Source organism: Pipistrellus hanaki (genome assembly GCF_964339955.1).
Source record: "Pipistrellus hanaki genome assembly, chromosome: 8".
NCBI lineage: Eukaryota > Metazoa > Chordata > Mammalia > Chiroptera > Vespertilionidae > Pipistrellus > Pipistrellus hanaki.
Window position 1 is genome coordinate 9,873,920 of NC_140510.1, and position 19,710 is coordinate 9,893,629.

A 19,710-nucleotide genomic window follows, 5' to 3' on the forward strand; every position below is an offset into this window, starting at 1 on the left:
TCCACCATATAGTCCTGACCTTGCACCATCTGATTACTTTTTGTTTCGATCTTTACAAAACTCCTTGAATGGTAAAAATTTCAATAATGATGATGATGTCAAATCGTACCTGATTCAGTTTTTTGCTAATAAAAACCAGAAGTTTTTTGAACGTGGGATTATGATGCTGCCTGAAAGATGGCAAAAGGTCATTGATCAAAAAGGGCAATACATTACAGAATAAAGTTATTTAGTTCCATGAAAAAATTGTCTTTGATTTTCTTTAAAAAATCCGCAATTACTTAGCTGCCGACCCAATAACTCAAAATGGATCAGAGACTTAGACATAAGATGCAAAATTATAAAACTCTTAGATATAGCAATGGAAAAAAAATCTAGATGCTCTTGAGTACAGGGATGCTCAAGGCAGGGGGGTGAAACCTCAGGTCCCCTGGCCTGGTGCTGGGGTGGGTTGTGGGGCCTGGTTCTCCAGACCCAGCATTGGGGGTGCACCTTGAGGTCCCATCAAGCCACGCTGGGTGGGGGGCACGGCCTCAGGTCCCTCAGCCTGGTGCTGGGGCAGGGGTCGTGGCCTCAAGTCCCCTGTCAAGCCCTGCCGGGTGTGGGATGCAGCCTGAGGTCCCTTGTCAAGCCCCACGGGGGCAGGGGAAGGCATAGCCTTAGGTTCCTGATGAATGCTTGTTAAGAATCCTTATGGGAACTTGGCCTCAACTGTGGGTGCAGCCATCTTTGTGATGGAGTGGTGGTCAATTAGCATATCCCCTCTTTATTAAATAGGATTCTTGCCTTAATATGCTTGATAGGACTTAAATAACAAAGCTGAATTAGAGAGAGTAAGCATATTTTTTCCTGATTTTACTTACATGAAAAGCATTGACACTTCCACTATTTAGCATAACATTAACAGATTTTCCATAGATACCTTAATCAGGGTATCCTTTTGTATATACAAAAATGTACATACACTTTGAATACTTATAAAGGCAGTGTTTATTAAAATATATTTCATCATCTGGCTGGTGTGGCTCAGTTGTCGAGCGTTGACCTATGAACCAGGAGGTCAAGGTTCCATTCCCAGTTAAGGAACATGCCCGGATTCTGGGTTAGATCCTCAGTAGGGTGTGTGCAGGAGGCAGCCAATCAATGATTCTCTCTCATTAGTGATGTTTTTCTCTCTCCCTCCCCCTCTCTGAAATCAATGAAAATATATTTTTTTAAAAATTACTATAATTTTATGTTCAGAATGTGAACTATTAAAGTATGACACTGTTATCACTGAATCACACTGGCCAGGGCTGGTGGACTACTTTTATGAACTCTATCTCCAGTAGTCAACCCTCAATGTTAAGCTTCTACTGTTGCTTTTCAGGAGGGCCCAGCTTTGGATATGCCCACAGTAACCTAAAATGAGAGTGATACCAGTCATTCCAGTCTTTCAATAAGCACTCCTAACTTTAACACTCCCTTACTCTACTGTTTTCAATAATGCCCCGGGCACAAATTCATTTAGAAACTAAGGCTATCAAACTGTAGCTTCCTCAAAGGATCAGTTTGTGAGGTTGGTGTTTGAGGCTACTTCCTATCCTATCTTTGTTTTTGTCTCCCCCTTGTCCCTGGGTTTCCTGACAGACTACTTCTTATGTAGATTGAGTCTTGCAGTTATTTAAATTGTAATTATATTATATAGGAACCATGGTAATGTAGTAAGATGTGGGTTGGAGGAATAATTATTTAATCCTATTAGGTCTCAGTGTTTTAGTGGTTTGTGACCCTTGACTGACTTTCATTGCTTTACAGCTCACCTAGTTTTTAGTGATAGATCCTCCCTCTCCCCAACTGGTGGGTGGAGTTATGAGATCCCAAGACATTGAACCATCAATCAGCACGTGCCGAGTGCCCTGGGGCCCACCCCTTCCTGTTCCTCCCACTCAAAAGGAATCTTCTCCCTTGCAGGTGTTACTGTCTCTTCCAGTCTCAGGAGGCAATTGGCTGGGTTCTCCTCCTCCCCTCCTCTAATCCTGGTTTCTCTACCTCCTCCGATAATGAATCTCAATCCTTACAGCAGAATAAACTTCCCCTTTAACATGTCTTGGTCTCCAACTCCCTTTTCCTGCTCCTCAAACCTTACACTCAGGTGACACAAGAACTATGGAGGGAGCCGGATGTTGTGATTTCCCTTCCCCCACTTTGAATAGGCTCTTATTTTGTTTTAAGTATATTTCATTGATTTTTCACAGAGAGGAAGGGAGAGGGACAGAGAGCCAGAAACATCGATGAGAGATACAGACCAGCTGCCTCCTGCACCCCCTCCCCCCCAACGGGGATGCGCCCGCTACCAATGTACATGCCCTTGACTGGAATCGAACCTGGGACCCTTGAGTCCGCAGACCCACTGAGCCAAACCGGTTTCGGCTGACTAGGCTCTTATTGATAAAAACCCATGATGGTTAAGTATTGGTAAAACTATTTCCTTGAGGGCAGACCTTCCGTAAAGAAAAAAGAAAGCTCTGGGCACATTTTAAATAGTTACCTCCGGTTCACCAGCACCATCAACCCTCAACCCTCCAGAACATGAAATTTTTCTCCATTGTTCACACTGAGAACCTGGTGAGCAACTGATGGTAAAACTTATGAAAACATGAAGGGGGGCGGGGGAAGGACTTCCTAAGGCTGAGACTTCACGAGTTTTCACCTCTCAAGCTATCTTTGCTCCGACTAAAGCAAAGTCAATCACCCTTTAATTATTTCCTACCAGTTGCTGGCTACAGAGTGATTTCTTAGTCCTAGTAAACTGTCATTCTTTATATTCATCTGTCTCTTCAGTTTTGAGAGCTGCAGTGTGCCTTGAGTACTTAATTCTCTGAAGGATCTAAAAACAATAGTTGATTTTCATATTTCCTTATTTTTTGTTGTTTTTTCTTGTAAGGATAGGAGTGATGACTTCCAAATTCTTTACCTGCTGGACTTGGAACCAGAACTTTCTCTTCCCCATTTTATTTTCTTAATGGTGAATGTTTTGTTTTTGTTTTTTAAAATATGTATTTCTTTTTAAAAAGAAATATTTTAATTGATTTCAAAGAGGAAAGAAGAGAAAATATAGAAACATCAATAATGAGAAAGAATCATTGATTAGCTGCCTCCTGCATGCTCCATGCTGGGGATTGAACCCACCACCTGGGCATATGCCCTGACTGGAATCAAACCATGATATCCTGGTTCATGGGTTGACACTCAAACACTGAGCCACACCAGCCAGGCTTAATAGTGTTGTCTTTTATTAGCATTGATTTTAATGAAGTCTAATTTACAGATTATTTTCTCTAAAAATAATCCCAATTCACTATTCAACACTTTAAAAGTATGAACTTGAACTAAATAATTCAGGAATAATCATACATGAAAAGATACGAGGAAGCATATTTAGTATGTGGCACACTACTTTTTCTACATGTAGTTCTAATTTTAAGAGAAGTGGTAAGGGAGAAGAGTGTGTTTCAGAATCTGAAAGACCTGGGTTAAAAGTTCCACTTTATACTTAACCAGTTGTTTAACCTTAGACCAGCCAAGTTCTCTGCCATTTTTCAATCCTTATCTGAAAAAACAATGCTAATAACCCCCAACTTACAGGATTTTAAGCTACAGATAAAATGCATTAAAATCCATGAGTCATTTTTTTTCTGTCTCAATATTTAAAATAATCAATTCTAAAACTTCCAACTTTGCTCTAAATTCTTCATTCATGTAGAAATTTGGTAATTCTACCATTTGAATTTTGGTTTCATACTGGATCTTAAATCATGGCTATTGGTGTAGTATTTATAAATGTATTTGTTATAGTATGTATTGTTATGAGTAGTTAGGATCACAAGACATTCTTATGTTCCATGACAATGAAAATTTAATAGCTTTAATACATTTAAATCCCATCTACATAGATTAATTCTTCACAATGTTTAAAATGAACACTATATAAGGTTTTCCAGTCAATATAATAAAGGTGCATATACTTGCCTAAATTTTATGAGAAAGACTTGGAAAATATGAGTTCTTTCTCAATATTAAGCTGTAGGTATACTTACCAATAAAATACCAACTCCTGAGCATATAGAATACATAAGATCCTTCAAAATCTAAATCTAATTTCTCTTAAGCATTATTTTCCTAAATTCTTGTTGCCTTGCTTCTATACACAATGAAGAAAACTGAAGGAAAAACCAAACCAAAAAGCCCAATATTTCCTCAAGTTGCCAAGTTCTTTCTTACTAGTAGGTCTTCCCACATGCTTGGTACATCTACCATGAATTCCCTGATTGAACCCTCTAAACACATGTGCCTCTTGCACATTTCATTTTAATTTCATTTAGGAAATTTTTATTTATCCTTTATAAAACCATTTCAACTATCACTGAGCCATTAAAGTTTTCTCTAGAGAGAGTGTATCTTTTGTTTTTTTGAAGCAATTTGCCAAAAACTCTTTTAGAATCCTTATTAATAATAAAGGAATTGTGTATAATATAGAATTTTGACAATACAGGAAAATTTAGATTATCATATTCTTTTAATGCATATGAACTGAAAATAATTTATTTCTGATTTTGACATTTATATAAAATGTAAAATAAAATGTAAGAATGTATTTTTAAAAATTGTCTTTAGTAAAATCATAAAGATATACATCTACCAATACACTTTCTTACTGTTTTATAATGAATTTTTGTGTTCACTTATAGGGACCACGCATTGAACTGTTTTATATTCTCCTTTGAACATACCACAGTTTGAATTGCATAGGAAGCACTGAGAAGATGTAACAAGAAACACTAAGTGATCTTTAGTGTTTTTATGAGCTATTCAGAGGTGTAATTTATACATACAATGAAATATAATAATCATAGGCGAACAATTCAATGAATTTTGACAAATGTATTTGGCTGTGTAACTTCCATCCACCCAATTCACCATGTAACATTTCCATCACTTCAAAATGTCGCCTGGTGCCCCTTTGCAGTCAATTGCCTCTTCCCATGTTCAGTTCCTTACAACCATTGCTCTGCTCTAACCAGTAATTTATGAATTTCATATAAATAGAAACAAAGTATATGTATGGACTTCTAACAATCAGCATAATGTTTTGAGGGTAGGGTCATCCACATAGCATAATGTATCTAGTTCATTTCTTTTTATTTCTGAACAGTATTCCTTTGTGTAGATATACCATGATTTGCTTTTCCTCTCACCAACTGATGGACATTTGGAATTTTGTTTTGTGCTATTATGAATAACACTAGAAGCCCGGTGCACGAAATCAGTGCAAGGAAGGGTTGTGTCCCTACGTTCAGTCTGCACTCTCTCCAATATGGGCCCCCCCCCCAACCTGCACCTTCTCCAATCTGGGACCCCTACAGCCTGCACCCTCTCCAATCTGGGACTCCTCAAGGGATGTCCGGCTGCCCAGCGGGATGGGACCTAAATAGGAAGTCAGACATCCCTCTCACAATCCAGGACTGCTGACTCCCAACTGCTCGTCCCTAACCACTTCTGCCTGCCAGCCTGATCACCCCCTAACCACTCCCCTGCCAGCCTGATTGATGCCTAACTGCTCCTCTGACAGCCTATTTGCCCCTAACTGCCCTCCCGTGCAGGTCTGGGCCCCTTTCAACTGCCCTTCCCTGCAGGCCTGGTTGCCCCCAACTGCCCTCCCCTGATGGCCTGATCGCCCACAACTGCTCTATCTTGAAGGCCTGGTCCCTCCCAACTGCCCTTCCCTGCTGGCCATCTTGTGTACACATTGGGGCAGGATCTTTGACCACATGGGGGCAACCATCTTGTGTGTTGGAATGATGGTCAATCTGCATATTATTCTTTAATTAGATAGGATAGAGGCCTGGTGCATGGGTGGGAGCTGGCTGGTTTGCCCTGAAGGGTGTCCTGGATCAGGGTGGGGGTTCCCTTAGGACGTGGGGCGGCCTGAGCAAGGGGCCTATGGTGGTTTGCAGGCTGGCCATGCCCCCTGGTGACCGAAGTGGAGGCCTTGGTATCTGGGGTTTATTTATCTCCTACAATTAAAACTTTGTAGCCTGGAGCAGAGCCAAGCCTTCTGCTCCCTCCATGGCAGCAGCCATTTCTGTTGGGATTTATGTATCTTTTATAATTGAAACTTTGTAGCCTTAAGCGAGGTCTTGGCCTGTAAGGGTGTCCAGAAGGCTTGGATTCTTCCATCGCCGGGGGAAACTCAAGCCCCCCTCCTGTTCTCTGTGGCTGTAGCCATCTTGGTTGGGTTTATTTGCATATTCGCTCCTGATTGGCTTATGGGCATGGCTTGTGGGTGCAGTGGAGTGATGATTAATTTGCATAATACTCTTTTATTAGATAAGCTTAGAAGACAAATCTTTTTAAATTTTTTTATTGATTTTTTATAGACAGGAAGGGAGAGGGATAGTGAGTTAGAAACATCGAAGAGAGAGAAACATTGATCAGCAGCCTCCTGCACACTCTCCACTGGGGATGTGCCCACAACCAAAGTACATGCCCTTGACTTGAATCGAATCTGGGACCCTTTAGTCCACAGGCCGATGCTCTATCCACTGAGCCAAACCAGTCAGGGCTGGACAAATATTTATAAAAACGTGTTTTCATTTCTCTTGGGTAATTATCTAGGAATAGAATTGCTGAATTATATGTCAATCTATGTTTAACTTTAAAGAGACTGCCAACCTTTCCCTTTAAAAAAAAAAGTAGTTTTTATTGATTTTTAGAGAAAGAGGAAGGGGAGGATGTAGACACATCGGTGATGAAAGAGAATTATATATTGGATGCTCCCTACTGGGGATCAAGCCTACAACCTGAGCATGTACCATGACTGGGATCCAACAGTGACCTCCTGGTTCATTGGCTGATGCTCAACCACTGAGCCACACCAGCTGCACAACACTGTCATTCTTTTTAATTGGAGCTTTTCTAGTGGTTGTTCAGTAATACTGCACTATGGCTTTAATTTGCATTTCACTGATGACTGAGCATCTTTTCATGTTGGCCATTTGTGTATCTTTGGTTGAATTGTTTATTCAAGTATTTTTCTTATTTTTAAATTAGTTTGTCTTATTACTGAGCTGTAAGTTCTTCATATATTCTTGGTAAATTCTTTGTTTTTTAAAAATATGTCTTTTTTAAACAACTGTGTATTTAGAGTATCTTTTGAAAAGCAAAAGTATTTAATTTCATTAATTTTTTTTTTCATGGTTTATGTTCTTATGTCCTAACAAAAATTTATCTTTCTTTAAAAAAAACAAAGTTGTGGCAATTTTATAAAATAATTGCTCCTGTCAGTTACCCTATTTCTATTAAGAGTGAATATTATAAAAATGAAAATCATAGATATTGAAAAATCAGGACCAAATATTTTAAGAGCTATAAAAAACAACAAAACAGATTAATACAATATAGTTCTTTTGTATTTGTTTCTTCCCCTAAAGAAAATCATTGTGTTTATTTTTTAAAAACCTGAGTTACTTATATGAGATATGATAAATGTGACTGTTAAGATTTTCATGTCATTCCATTAAAGGGAACTGGCAGATGCTACTTTTCCTTTTTCTTCATTCTGGGATATAGAAGTGATGGTGGGTGAGTCATCCTAGACAGTGAGGACAAGGGTAATATACGAAGGACAGTAGAACTGAGACAAAAAGCAAAAATAAAAACATAGGTTTTATACCCCATGCAGCCACCATACTTTCTTAGCACCAATTTAAGCCACTGTAATATAAGTCTTAGTATGCCTGTGTTCCAAATAATAATCTATCTCAATGAATGCATTTAAATGAAATACTGTATTTAAAGCAATGGGGATGGTGCAGGACAGAGTACACATGATGCTAGCTAACATATTACAGTACAAATTTAGAGATTCCCTAAGAGAAAAATTCATAAAGTAATATTTCCGAGAAGCTAAGCAATTTTTGAAATAAATTAACACAATTATTTTGGTGTCTTCTGGTAGATTCCAAGTAAAATAAATTTGCATGCCAACATTAATATACTTCGTCATTTTCTTTAATATGAATTATTATATTAGTAATATAAAAAAGCAAAAGTATTCATGGAAGTCCTTACCATGGAAAGGTATTCATTCGTACCCTGTTCTTATAAATGAGAATTCCTCCTGACATCACTCCAATCATAATTTCATTGTTACTTTGATCCTTCAAAAAAGAAAATGACAAATCTAAAATACTGGGCTTTATCTGTTAAAAATATATTTTAAAAATAGGATTAGTTTTATTTTTTATACAATGAGAAATTTTCAAAGGCACCACATCCCATATAATAAAACCGTAATATACAAATAGACCAAACGGCAGAACGACAGGTCGCTATGATATGCACTGACCACCAGAGGGCAGAAGCTCAAAGCAGGAGCTGTCCTCTGGTCACTGCGCTACCACAGGGGGAGCACTGCTCTGCCAGAAGCTGGGCTCACAGCTGGAAAGCGCAGTTGCAGTGGCAGAAGCTTCTCCTACCCTCAAGGCAGTGCTAAGGAGCAGCCAACCCAGCTCCTGGCTGGAGAGCATGGTGGAGGTGGGAGCCTCTCCTGCCTCCAGCAGTCGGACAAGCCTCAGGGGTCCCAGACTGCAAGAGGGTGCAGGCCGGGCAGAGTGCGCAAATGTCGTGCACCAGGCCTCTAGTAATTGCATAGTTACAAATCCATATGGTAATTGTTACCTCATAAAAATAAATGACATATTTCAAATCAAACTTAAACGTTGCATTATTAAAAGTCATTATGATCTCAGGACTTCCCATAGTTTATACTTTATTTGGGACAGAAAATTAGAATGATGAGTTAGTATCCATCCTTCCATTCCTAAAATTCTTACATTCCAATCACTGTGCAAATATAATGCTCTGATTATAAAAAGTGAATAAGAAAAATGGACTTCAGAGTTTGGTGAAGGGTAACCTGCAATAAAACAGTATTTTCAAGATAAGAAAACTCCTTTAATTAGTATAATACAATAAAATACATCATGAAATTATAGAGTGAGGAACAATTAATTGTTTGAGAGTTTGGAAGACTCTAAAGAAGAAAATCTGAATTGTGCTTTGAGAATTGAGTAAGAATTTTCATTCTAACTGATCGAACTTGAATAGCTAACCTACATTATGAGGAAAATGAATAGAATTAAAATACTGTTTTTCAGATGCTAATCAACCCTGAAATAGTTTTGCTTTTTGACTTGAAACTTTCCATAGGTAAACTGATATAGCAATAATGCTTTTACCACCTACTATTGATCTGCTAAAAAAAATTGTTGAAAATATAAGATTTTATAATTGTCTCCCTAAGAAAAAATATTTAAATTGTTATAATAATTTCTAATTAAGTAAAACCTTATTAAATTAACCCATTGGGTAGAATAATACATAACAAGGTCAAACACAACAGTGTATGCTAATTTGTCTGGCTGCTCATTTTGTTTACCATTAACCAAAACCTGTACATTATTATCAGAATCTTAAATCATTTTTAAAGGACATCAATTAGAAGTCAGGACTAAAATGGCAGACTTAGCCTAATTGATGACAGACTTAATATGTGCTCCTATTACTTTTTCAGCTCCCCATCAAAAAACATCAGAAAAGATATATGGAAAGAATGGACCCCTATTTCATAGCAGCACAATTTGCCATAGCTAAGATTTGGAAACAGCCTAAGTGCCCATCAGCAGATGAGTGGATTAGAAAACTGTGGTACATCTACACAATGGAATACTACACTGTGGTAAAAAAAAGAGTTCTTACCATTTGCAACAACATGGATGGAGATGGAGAACATTATGCTAAGTGAAAAACGTCAGACAGAGAAAGATAAAAATCACATGCTCTTACTCATTTGTGGAATATAATGAACAACATAAACTGATGAACAAAAATAGATCCAGAGACAGAGAAACATCAATCAGAACATCAAACCTCAGGGAAGGCAGGGAACAGTGGGAGTAAAGGGGAAGAGATTAACCAAAGGACTTGTATGCATGCATACAAGCTTAATCAATGGACACAGACAACAAGGGAGGGTGGGGGCATGAATGGGAGCTTGGAGGGTAATGGGAGAATAAGGATATATACGTAATACCTTAATCAATAAAGAAATTAAAAAAGAAAAAGAATCTGTAAAACTTGAAAATAATACGTAACATTTCAAGGTATATAATCAATGCACCTGAACTGTAAAGACATAAAAAAGATACAATCAGATTACAGAAAGCCACAGCTCAAACTACACACACAAGAGCAAGTTCTATGTAGTGGTGGATATAGAAGCAAATTTAAAAGATTAAGTACAGAGATTAAAAATGCCAGTGGATAAAGTGGATGCTGCACAGATATGCTCCCAGGAACAAACTGTAATTACAACTAAATTACAGAAAAACTTCCTTGATAATCAATGGAAGACTCGCTGGAGAGAACCCTATGCCTGAGGACCAAAAGGGGAGACTGCATAGAAACTGGTAGGAGTGGCAGAAGGGCGAAAGGGCTGGCGGGACGCCCACAGACAGCAACTGAGTTCCAGAGAGATATCTCAGCTGTGGGCGTTGCCAATGAGAACTCTAGGGTCTAATTCCCGAGCTGGGCCCCCAGAAAAGAGCACCACAACTGAGAAGGGTAGTCACATAACATTTTGCTATGAAAAGCAGCAGGGTTGTTGTTTGCCAGGGAGAGACAGCTGGAAATTCAGGCACCCTCTTAAAGGGCCAAAGAACAAAATTCCCTGAGGAGTCACCTACCTTGTGCTCTGGCAGAGGGAGGGCAGAGTGGACTGGAGCTGTGAGAACAGAAGCCAGGATCCGGGGCTTAGGATTCAGAGCTCAGAAGGCAGACACCCTGGTTTCCTGTGCTGAGTCATTCCCTTACACTGCAAGGTCATATTCCGCAGGCATTAGGCATACAGGCGACCTTGCCTGTGGGGGAAGACAGCTAATCCCTCCATTGGAAAACACTTTGCCCCACAGTGCACAATTGCTGAGGCCCAATTAAGAGACTGAGAATAGCTGAAACTAGTTTGGCTCAGTGGATAGAGAGTCAGCCTGCAGACTGAAGGGTCCCAGGTTTGATTCCGGTCAGGGACACATGCCTTGGCTGTGGGCACATCCCTAGTGTGTGTGTGTGTGTGTGTGTGGGGGGGGGGGGGGGGGGCGGGGCGGGGGGGGGTGCACAGGAGGCAGCTTATCAATGTTTCTCTCATCGATGTTTCTAGCTCTCTATCCTTCTCCCTTCCTCTCTGTAAAAAAAAAAAAAATAAATAAAAATATATCTTTTTTTTTTTTTAAAGAGAGACTTAGAATAACAATTAGCCTCCAGGCAGAAGCAACTACTGAACCCTGTTGAAAAAACTCTTGCCACATATATGGATGCTTGATTGAGGACAATTTAAGACAGAATCATGTAAGTCTGTAAACAGATACAGTGTATGGAGGTTTTTAGTTTTTGCCTGATCAGTTAGAAACAGCATTTGACACTTTCCTGCATTAGAGATTGAGAGGCGTAGCAGATCTATCTAATACACAGTCACAAACCCAAACAGAAAGCCAAAGATAGGAAACAATCTACAAACGAAAGAACAAGAGAATTCTCCAGAAGAAGAGATAAATGAAATAGAGATCAGAAATTTATCAGATAGAGTTCAGAGTAAGGATGGTAAAGATGCTCAACAGCATGAGAAAACATATAGTAACTAAGAAAACAAAGAATGACATAGCACACATAAAGAAGACACTGGAAGAAATAAATAGCAGATTAGGGGAAGCTGAGAATCGAATCAGTGAATTAAAAGATGAGGTTGAAAATCACTCATTCAAAGAATCAAAAAGAAAAAAAATTTAAAAAACAGGGGAACAACTTAAGGGAGCTGTAGAGGACATGATGAAATGTTAACAATATTTGAAGAGCAGGCGTCCCAGAAGAGGCAGAAGGGGAGAAGGGATAGAAAACTTCCCTAACCTGGTAAAGAAAAAGTCACACAAGTTCAGGAGGCACAGAGAACCTCAAACAAGAACCCAAATAGGCCCATGCCCAGACACAGCATAATTAAAATGCCAAAAATTAAAGTCAAAGAGAGAATCTTAAAGGCCACAAGAGAAAAGCAAACTATTATCTACAATGGAGCTCCCATAAGGCTGACACCTGATTTCTCATCTGAAACTCTACAGGCCAGAAGGAAAGCACATGAAGTATTCAAGGTAATATAAAGAAAGAATCTAAAACCAAGATTACTATATCCGTCAGGGCTATCATTCAAAATTGCCAAATAAAAAGCACCCTAGACAAAAAAAAAAAAAAAAAAAGGCTAAAGGAATACATCACCACCAAGCCAGCATTACAAATGCTAAAGGGAATGCTGTATAGAGAAGAACAAGAAAGAGAAACTTAGGCATACAGAATTAAACTGAATTGATTTGGCAATAAATAAGTACCTATCTACACTAATAAAAGAGTAAGATGCAAATTGACCATACCTTTGAGACACTCACCAGCCAATCAGAAGTGAGTATGCAAATTAACCCAACAAAGATGGCAGGTTAATTTGCATACACAGATGCTGGACCGCTAGTGTCCGTCCCCATGGTGACAATGCAGGCATTCTGCACCACCCCAGCTGCTCTGGGCCTCTGGGCAGTGTGGGAAGGTGGAAAGGCAGCTCTGGCCAGAGCTACGGCAGTGCTGGCAGCCAGGGGAAGGAAGGCCCATTCTTATATGAATCTTCGTGCATTGGGCCTCTAGGCATAGGGTAGCTCAATGGATACAAAAACATAACATAACTATATGCTGTCTGTAAGAGACCCACCTCAGAACAAAAGATACACACAGGATGAGCATGAAAGGATGGAAAATTTTTCCCCATGCAAATGGGGAAAAAAAAAAATGCTGGAGTAGCTATACTTATATCTGAAAAATTAGATCTCAAGTGAAAGCCATAACAAGAGATAAGGAAGGCTACTTCGTAATACTAAAGGGAGCAAATCAACATGAGAATATAACTCTGGTAAACCTATATGCACTCAAATTCATTAAAAAAAATAAACTACTTCTGGAAGATATCAAGGCAGAGATAAACAGCAATATAATCATACTAGGGGACATTAATACCCAACTGACATCACTGGATAAAACTTCTAAAAAAAAAAAAATCAGCAAAGAAACAGCAAGCCTAAATGACTCACTAGATCAGATGGACTTAATTGACATCTTCAGAACATTTCACTCCAAAGCTACGGAATATACATTCTTCTCAAGTGTACATGAACATTTTCAAAGATAGACCACATATTAAGGCACAGGCTAAGTCTCTACAAATTAAAAAAAAAAAACACACTGAAGTTGTCTCAAGCATTTTCTCAGATCACAATGGCATAAAATTAGAAATCAACTACAATAAAAACAATTAAAAAGTATCAAATACCTAGAGGGTAAATAGCATGCAATTAAAAAATGAACAAGTTACCAAAGAGATCAAAGAAGAAATAAAAAACATTCTGGAAACAAATGATAATGAAAACACAGCAATCCAAAATCTATGGGGACATAATGAAAGCAGTACTATTGTAAAAGGGAAGTTCATATCTCTACAGGCCTACTTAAAAAAAAAAACCCACAGAAAAACTGGTAAAAAGGTATCTAACTCTACAACTTGAACAACTAGAAAAACAGCAACAAGAAAAGCCCAAAGTAGAAGGGAGGAAATAATAAACACCACAGCAGAAATAAATGACATAGAGGACCCCCTCCCTCGACAAAAAAAATCAATAAAACCAAAAGCTGGTTCTTTGAAAGGATAAACAAGATTGATGAACAAAATTAGAAATATGTGAAGTAATAACTGACCCCACAGAAATACAAAGGATTGTAAAAAAAATACTTCGAACAACTCTACTCCAACGAACTGGACAACCTAGATGAAATGGACATATGCCTAGAAAAATACAATCTTCCAAAACTCAATCAGGAAGAATTAGAAAACCAGAATAGACAGATAACAACCAATGAAATTGAAACAGTAATCAAAATACTTCCAGCAAACAAAAGCCATGGACCAGACGGCTTCAGGGGGGATTTTTACCAAACATTCACAGAAGAACACCAATCCTCCTCAGACTATTCCAAAAAATTCAAGAGGAAGGCACACTTCCAAGCTCTTCCTATGAAACCAGCATTACCCTAATCCCCAAACCAGATAAAGTCAGTAAAAAGAAAGAGGCCAATATTCCTGATGAACATAGATGCTAAAATCCTCAACAAAATTTTACCAAATCACATCTAGCAATACATTAAAAAGATTATACACCACGACCAAGTGAGATTTATTCTGGGGAAGCAAGGCTGGAACAATATCTGCAAATCAATAAAAGGGATATATCATATAAACAAATTCAAAGACAAAAACCACAGTTGATACAGAAAAAGCATATGACACAATCCAACACCATTTTTTGACGAAAACTCTCAGTAAAGTGGGACTAAAGAAATAATACCTCAACATAATAAAACCTTATATGACAAACCTATAGCCAACAAAATACTCAATGGGGAAAAACTAAAACCATTTCCCTTAAAAACAGGAACAAGACAGTGATGCCCACTCTCACCACTCCTGTTTGACATTGTACTGGAAGTGCAAGCCATAGTGATCAGCCAAGAAGCAGAAATACTAATAGAAGATATCTAAATTGGAAAAGAATAAGTAAAACTATCATTACTTGCAGATGACATGATACTGTACATAGAAAACCCTAAAAACTTCATCAAAACGTTACCAGATTTAATAAATGAATTTGTCATTGTGATAGATACAAATTTAACACCCAAACATCTTTGGCTTTTTTTACACCAATAATAATAAATTAAAAACACAACCCCATTTACCATTGCAACAAAAAAATTAAGAAAATAAGATACCTAGGAATAAAAATTTATTCCTAGGTATCTTATTCCTAAAATACCTAGGAATAAACTTGCCTAAGGAGGTAGAAGACCTGTACTCAGAAAACTACAGGATATTGAAAAAGGAGATGTTAAAAATCTTCTAAAATTTAATAGGCAAGAGCATTCAATAGAGTCAAGATAGTTTTTAGTTTCTTAAGTGGCCCCAAGGCAAGGTGTTTTCCAATTGCGGGGTCAGGCAAAGCAAATGTGTGTGGGAAAGACTGTCCTTTCCCTGTGTGAGGCAATGATTCACCACCACAGGAAACTGGCAGTGTCTGCCTTCAAACGTTAACCCCATCTCGAATCCTGGATTCTGCTCAGAGAGCTCCAACCCACTTTGCCCTCCCTCTTTGGGAGCGTAAGGTGGGTGGCTTCACAGGGAATTTTGTGCATTGGCCCTTTAAGAGGGTGCCTGAATTTCCAGCTGTCTCTCCCTGGCAGACAGCAAACCTGCTGCTTTCCACAGCCAGTGGTTACCCTTCTCAGCTGTGGTGCTCTCTGCTGGGGTGCCCATCTTGGGAATTCGATCCCAGAGATCTCAGTGGCAACCCGCACAGCTGAGATACCTCTCCGGAACTCAGTTGCTCTCTGTGGGCACCCAGCCAGCCCTTTCGCGCTTCAGCCCCATCTACCAGCCTCTGTGCGGTCTCCACTCTTGGTCCTCAGGTATCAGGGTTCTCTCCTACAAGTCTTCCGTTGATTATTCAGGAAGGTTTTCTATATTTCAGTTGTAACTACAGTTTGTTCCTGAGAGCATGTCCATGCAGCATCCATTTACTTTCCCACCATTTTTAATCTCCTCAAGGGATTATATTTTTAATTTTTTAAATTATTCTAACCATTGTCTCATGAAGTGTTCAAATACATGCAGGTTAAAAACAAGGTTTTGAAAGAACCTATAAACTGGTTCTTCTCTTACCTCACAGAGCTGTTTTAAGTATTAAATGAGATTAATAAACATAATGTCTTGTAAATGCCAAATAGGTGTTTCCTGTTACTATTATCTGTATCCTGGAGAGCAAAATCTCTCACAGCCTTCCTTAAATACTCCCTAATCAATCTCTGGTCATCACTCTACTTCCCAAACTGCTGTTATAAGGCCACCAAGAGCCTGTGTACATTTCTAACCAGGACTCCTCTAACACAGTTATCACTTGGTTTCAAAGACAGAAAGGCTTTGACAGAAAGGCTTTCTTTCTATATAAAACTAGAGGCCCGGTGCATAAAAATTCATGCACTGGAGGGGGGGAGTCCCTCAGCCTGGCCTGCCCCTTCTCACAGTCTGCTAGCCCTCAGAGGCGGGAGGTAATCTGGCAATCAGGAAGGTGATGCCCCCATCACATCTCTGCTGCTGCCACTGCCAGTAGCACAAGCCTCAACCAGCCATGGTTACCTGAGCCTCAGGCGACCTGGGCAGCTGGAAAGCAGGCATCTGAGACTTCCCGGCGCCCTGGGTGCAGGCAAGCCTCAGATGGCCAGAGGCAGTCACACAGAGCAACTGGACCCACCTGGGGGTGGGCCTGACCTTGCTGCGTGCCTGCCACCCCGGCGGGGCCCAGGGGACTGGGCACCATCATCTTATGGCTGTGGGCACTGCCATCTTTGAGGGGTGGCAGTCAATTAGTATATTCCCTCTTTATTAGACAGGATGCTACTTCTTCCTGGTGTTCTTTCCTGGTTCTTCCTCATCTTTCTAACCTCTGAACTGCTAAGTGTTCACATCCAAGGACCTCTTCCATTCAGTATCTACTAGGCATGTTCCTGCAATGCTCTCATCTCATGACTTTAATTATCCTATATAATAAAGAGGTAATATGGAAATTGACCATCACTCCAACACACAAGATGGTAGCCACAAGATGGCCTGCAGGGGAGGGCACTTATGGGCTTTCAGGCCTGCAGGGGAGGACAATTGGGGGCAATCAGGCCAGCAGAGGAAGGCAGTGGAGGGTGACACTCCCTCTGAGGGAGCACGCTGACCATCAGGGGGCAGCTCCTGCATTGAGCATCTGCCCCCTGGTGGTCAGTGCACATCATAGTGACCCATCGTTCCCAGTCGTTCTGCCATTAGGATCAATTTGCATATTATCCTTTCATTATATAGGATTTGAGAGAGAGAGAGAGAGAGAGAGAGAGAGAGAGAGAGAGAGAGAGAGAAAGATAAACAATGATTTGTTGTTCCACTTATTTATGCATTGTTTCATTCCTGTATGTGCTTTCACTGGGAATCAAACCTGCAACCTTGGCATGGCGACAACACTCTAACCAACTGATCTACCTAGCCAAGACCAGCATTTACTCCTGGCAGTGCTTTTTCCATTTTAAAAGGTCAGAAATTCTTTACAAAATTTTAAAACACATGTTATTTGGTATTAATATATTCAAGTTATTTTTTTTTCAAGATTACTTTGCTACCCATTACATCATCAAACAAGCCTAACCACCAACTTAGGGGTAACTAATTGTTATTCTTTCTAGATGACTGTCTGAGAGAAAGTACAGACTAGTGTTGGATAGAAATAATGACAGTGTTTGTACCCATGGTTTATTTAGAAGTATATTTCTTAATTTCCAAATATTTAGAGAATTTAAAAAAATTGTATTTATTGTTGAAAGTATTACAGTATGTCCTCTTTTGTTTTTCCCCTTTGACCCCTTCCCCTCACACCCGCCCCTCCCTGACCTTCACTACACTATTGTCTGTGTCCATGGGATATGCATATATACATTAAGTTCCCAGGTTCATCTCTCCTCCCCTAACCTTCCCACCCCACCTCCCTTCCCTCTGAGATCTGTCATCTGCTCCATGCTTCTATGTCTCTAGAACTATTTTGTTCTTCAGTTTATTTTGTTCATTAGAATCCATCACTTATATTTGAAATACATTGTCAAGAGAATAAAAGAGGAAACCAAAGAGAGAAAACATCTGCAAATCATATATATCCATCAAAAAACATATATGTAGAATACATAAAGAGCTCTCAAAACACAAAAGCAAGAAAAGAAACAACCAAATTAGACAATGGACAACACGAGAAGAGACATTTATCACAGGAAATAGGATGTGCAATATCATTAGTCATCAGGGAAATGCAAAATAGAACCATGATGAGATAAAATACACCTATCATAAAATCTTAAACAAAACAAGCAGTACCACATGCTAAAAAGGATGTGAAACAACTAGAACCTACAAATACTGCTGATGGGGATACAAAGTGGTGCAATCATTCTAGAAAACAGATGGGCAATTTCACATAAAGCTAAATATGCATGTACCATATGACCTGACAATTCCACTCTGTGGTTTTTACCCTACAGAAATAAAAACTTAAATTCATACAAAAACTTGCAAATAAGTGCTTGCAGTAGGTCTATTAATAATTTTTTTTAAATGCTGGAAACAATCAAGATGTTCTTCAGTTGGTGACTGTATAAACAAACCACAGTATATCTAGACACTGGAATAATATTCAACAATAAAAATAATGAACTACTAATACATACAATAACTTACAAAATCTCAAATTCATTACTGAAAATAAAAGAAGCCAGTCTCAAAAGGTAATATACAGAATACCACTTACCAGACATTTTGGAAAAGACAAAACTAGAGTCTAAATATAGACAAAAATAGAGTCCGAAAAGAGGTGTAAATAGAAGGCTGGACTACAAAGGGACAGTGTGAAACTTTTTTTGGGTTATGGAACTACTCTGTATTTTGATTGCAGTAGTAGTTACATGAATCTACACGTGTTAAAAATCATACAACTGAACACCCTGCAACCGAGAAAAACCAACTATTTAGAATATATTTAACAGTAAACCAAAATATCCCCCTCTTCATCTCAAATAATTTTTATTTTCCTTTTTATCCTAAAGTTATCATTCATTCTTTAGTTTTATATCATCTTCCCTTATTCATTTAATCTTCTAGATATACTAACAGTTTTCATTGTGTGAAATATTTCATGTTCTCCAGTTATTTCAAGCCTTCATTCATGCTGACAGCTCTACAGTGAAAACCACACTCTTTGCTAATCTTATTCATTCTTCTGGCTTCAGTAAATTATTTCTTCTAAGAAGGATCCCCTACCACTGCTCCCGGGTAGGATTAGATAGATATTCCTGCCATAAGATCCCAGAGCATTCTGTACTTTCTCCTTCATGCCCCACATATTTAATGGTTAATACACGTTCCATTTCTTTCTCCCTCACTATACTGTAAGTTCCATGAGGGCAGGGCTAATTGATGTTTTGTTCACTAAGTAATCCTTAGTGTCAAGACTGCAAGGTACATAACAGAGCCACCACTATGAATGCACTAAAGACTTACACACTTTTACTTATGATATTCAATTAAAGCAAGTATTTTATTTATGTATTCTCTTCCCTCTTCTTTTTTGTTCCTGATGCTACAAAATTTCTCTTCATGTTTACTCAACATTTGCACATTTTCTTCTTAAGCTTTTATATCCACACACAACAGAAATCTTTCCTGACTTTTTTTTGTCTATACAAAATATGTTTCTGGATAACTCTGTTTAAATTACTTTAATTCAGTACTCCACATTTAAGACTTTCTGAGAGAGTTTTACAATCTAATAATTTGAATAACAAAAAATTCTTACCTTAAATTAATAAATAACAACATGGTTAATTATGTGTAAAATCCAGCCATGTCACTAAAAAAGGAAAGTACAAAGCTTTTCTAGAGCAAAAGATATCGAC

General features: G+C 38.7%; 1 protein-coding gene across 5 annotated transcripts in view; it reads right to left on the minus strand.

Moving 5' to 3' along the window:
- PTPN4 (protein tyrosine phosphatase non-receptor type 4) overlaps positions 1 to 19,710 on the minus strand; it is a 175,468-nt gene that overhangs the window by 91,089 nt on the left and 64,669 nt on the right. For all 5 annotated transcript variants that reach the window (XM_084892217.1, XM_084892214.1, XM_084892216.1 and 2 more), the window contains one exon: positions 8,113 to 8,201. In XM_084892217.1, coding sequence (XP_084748343.1) covers positions 8,113 to 8,201 — 89 coding nt within the window. The remainder of the gene's footprint in view (positions 1 to 8,112; positions 8,202 to 19,710) is intronic.